At 42.7% G+C, this 2,593-nt stretch overlaps 1 protein-coding gene across 1 annotated transcript; it reads right to left on the reverse strand.

Moving 5' to 3' along the window:
• Positions 1-356: 356 nt before the first annotated feature.
• Positions 357-2,354, reverse strand: LOC142568653 (uncharacterized). The gene is made up of 5 exons (XM_075678513.1): positions 2,351-2,354; positions 1,911-1,994; positions 905-1,141; positions 621-792; positions 357-556 (listed from the first exon to the last, which is right to left on the reverse strand). Exons 1-5 carry the CDS (start codon positions 2,352-2,354, stop codon positions 400-402), a joined length of 654 nt encoding a protein of 217 aa, XP_075534628.1. The 3' UTR covers positions 357-399.
• Positions 2,355-2,593: the final 239 nt, after the last annotated feature.

Consider the following 2,593-nt stretch of genomic DNA (forward strand, 5'->3'; position numbering starts at 1 on the left):
CAAAACTTGGTTGTTCATAGGATTAGCACCATGTGCATCTAGCTTGACAAAATTATACACAAAGACTGGCTTTCCCTATAATCCTGCAAATTCCTGATTAATGAAACAAAAAGCTGTACAGTACACACATAGAGGTTAACTGTCATATTCTGCGTTCCTGCGAGTACAATTTTGCCAGATTTGGCACATCTTCAGAATTTCATTGGGTTTACTGCTATGATAATTAGAAATGGCACTGTAGGGCATAATACCCCACGTTTTATTGAAAAATTGGTTGACAACACTAGAGGCTTACAAAACAGTGAAAATGCTGAAAATATCCTACTGCAGGGTAATTGCTCTACAGATGGCAACAATTTTGCACATGCGTGTTGGTATGTTACCATCTGTCCAGAAATATTACGTACCATAGCTTGGATCCTCTTTCACTGTGGTCACAGTGAAGTGGCCTCGCCTCGCCTTGGAGGATTTAATTTTCCAACGCTGCTCTCCATCCCGAGTGAGTGCTTGGTGCCGTGCAGCATTCTCATTGAAGTGGAGCACAGCAAGCCTCGTCCTAATAAATGAGAAGTTTGAATTATACCCTCGCCTTATTTCTTAGATGTCGAAAAAAAAATTACCTCTCTTGCATTCCGTCCGCTGAGAAGGCATTGGACTTTGGAGCAAACCGATTGAGCACGCTGTGGAAGGACTCCAACGAGAATGTTTGCACCTCGGGTGAGAGCCGGCGGATGTCTTTCACTAATCTCGTGTTGTCCACAATGCTCTTGAGACGAATAAATGCAGGCGATGCTGAAACAGATGTAAGAAATTAAACATATTTTCAGCTTTTCATTTGAAGATGTGATGTCTACACTGTAAGAAATGCTCTGTAGGGCACAAATGAATTTACAATAGTGCTCACTTGGCTTCAACCATTCCCTATCGTCAAGGGAGTCATGGAGGCATTTTTTGTAGGGTCCATCGTGGCCATCGTGTTTGTTGCACACATGGTTGAGGAGGCTTCTCCACATGCTAACAACAAGCTCTTCATCGCCTTGGCCCATGGCAGCCACCCAGTAGAGGTGGTTTAGGATGCTCTGGATCCATGGTCTGGGAACTTGATGCTTGCAACTGGCAGCCAGGAGCTTTTTTTTCAGACCTAGAATATGTGACGAAGGCTTGTGATTAGATGGTTTATTTACTGACACTTGTCGAAACACAAGGGTTGTTGCGCGAGTAAGATGGTTGTTACTAATCAAGTAGCAGTGTCAGGTGCTGTATTGTCTGGTCTGGTTCATAAAATACAATCTTTATGCAAATTTATTTTCTTTCTGAGAAGCTAACACACATTCCTGTATGTCACCTGTCCTTTGAGTATACACATATTTTCAAAGATTGGTTGTGATAGACAGTGTTCCGCCTTCTGAGATGCAATTTTGCAACAGACAGGCATAATTTGCGCTATAAATCGCAAGGAACAGGTAGGCAATAAAAAATGTTGAGTATTTTTAATTACTCACTTCACATCACTTTTTGCGATTGAGGAATTGAAGCAGAGCAATAGTGAGGTCATGGTTGCTAAATGGAAATCTTGAGACGACACTCCCTTTCAAGATATGCAGCCTCAAGGTGTGCCAAGAAATACATTAGTGTTCCAGCTAGCAGTTCCTTCAAAGCGTGTGTCATACAGTTCGGGATTACTTTAGCCACCACACCAATGCATATTTCAGAGTATTATGTGTACAATGTCACGGAAATGGCATTGCTCCTAGGATGCAAGTTAGGCAGACATCTAGGCATTGCGATCAAACATGCAAAGATGTCTGCCTCGTCACGTAATCCTCCTGAATTTGCCGAATTGCGGCACATGCAATTCTTGTGGGTGCAATTACTTTAAAAATTGGCCTAAAATTTGTATGTGTGCTTACCTTTAGCAACATGCCAAACATCAAACCAGTGCTTTATGTCTGGCCTTTCCACACGGCAGTATCGGGTGACACCAGGATGCCGGTCTGTGAAAAGATTGAGGCTTAGTAAGCAAGGAGGTTACATAAAACTTCTAGAGTAGCAGTCCCTCACGTGAGTGAGTGAAGCTGCAGTGGTCATATTGCTAGAGGCAAAAGAGTGCGCATCCCCAGCATAGGTGGCTGTGAAATATGTGAAGGAGTCAGTTTCCCCTACAGTACCGCAATAAAATAAGAGAAGAAACATCTTTCAGATGTAAACCACTTGGCAATTAGGTGTTGTGAAAAAACAAAGTTTCTGCATCCAGCTCTTGCTGCAGGCTTCGATAGAAGCAACCAGCACGGTGCTTCTCTGTGTTGAATTACGAATAGCCTTTAATGTGATGCGACCGCTCAATAATCACCCATGAGTACCTGCTGTTTGGCAAGGAACATTCTCGGCCACCTTTTGCAAAGACCTAATACACCTTTCACCGGCAACTACTGACTATAGAACTTGTGAAAACAAGTCATTTTGGCACTAACATTCTTTATAGCGCCAAACTGTGATCAGTCATGTTTTTTAACCACTGGATGACATGTAAACAAGAAAAGGTGCGAGGCAGTTGTGATAAAAATCATTTGACACCCACAACAGCAGCTTCCTT

This window comes from Dermacentor variabilis, unplaced genomic scaffold, assembly GCF_050947875.1.
Source record: "Dermacentor variabilis isolate Ectoservices unplaced genomic scaffold, ASM5094787v1 scaffold_27, whole genome shotgun sequence".
Taxonomy (NCBI): domain Eukaryota; kingdom Metazoa; phylum Arthropoda; class Arachnida; order Ixodida; family Ixodidae; genus Dermacentor; species Dermacentor variabilis.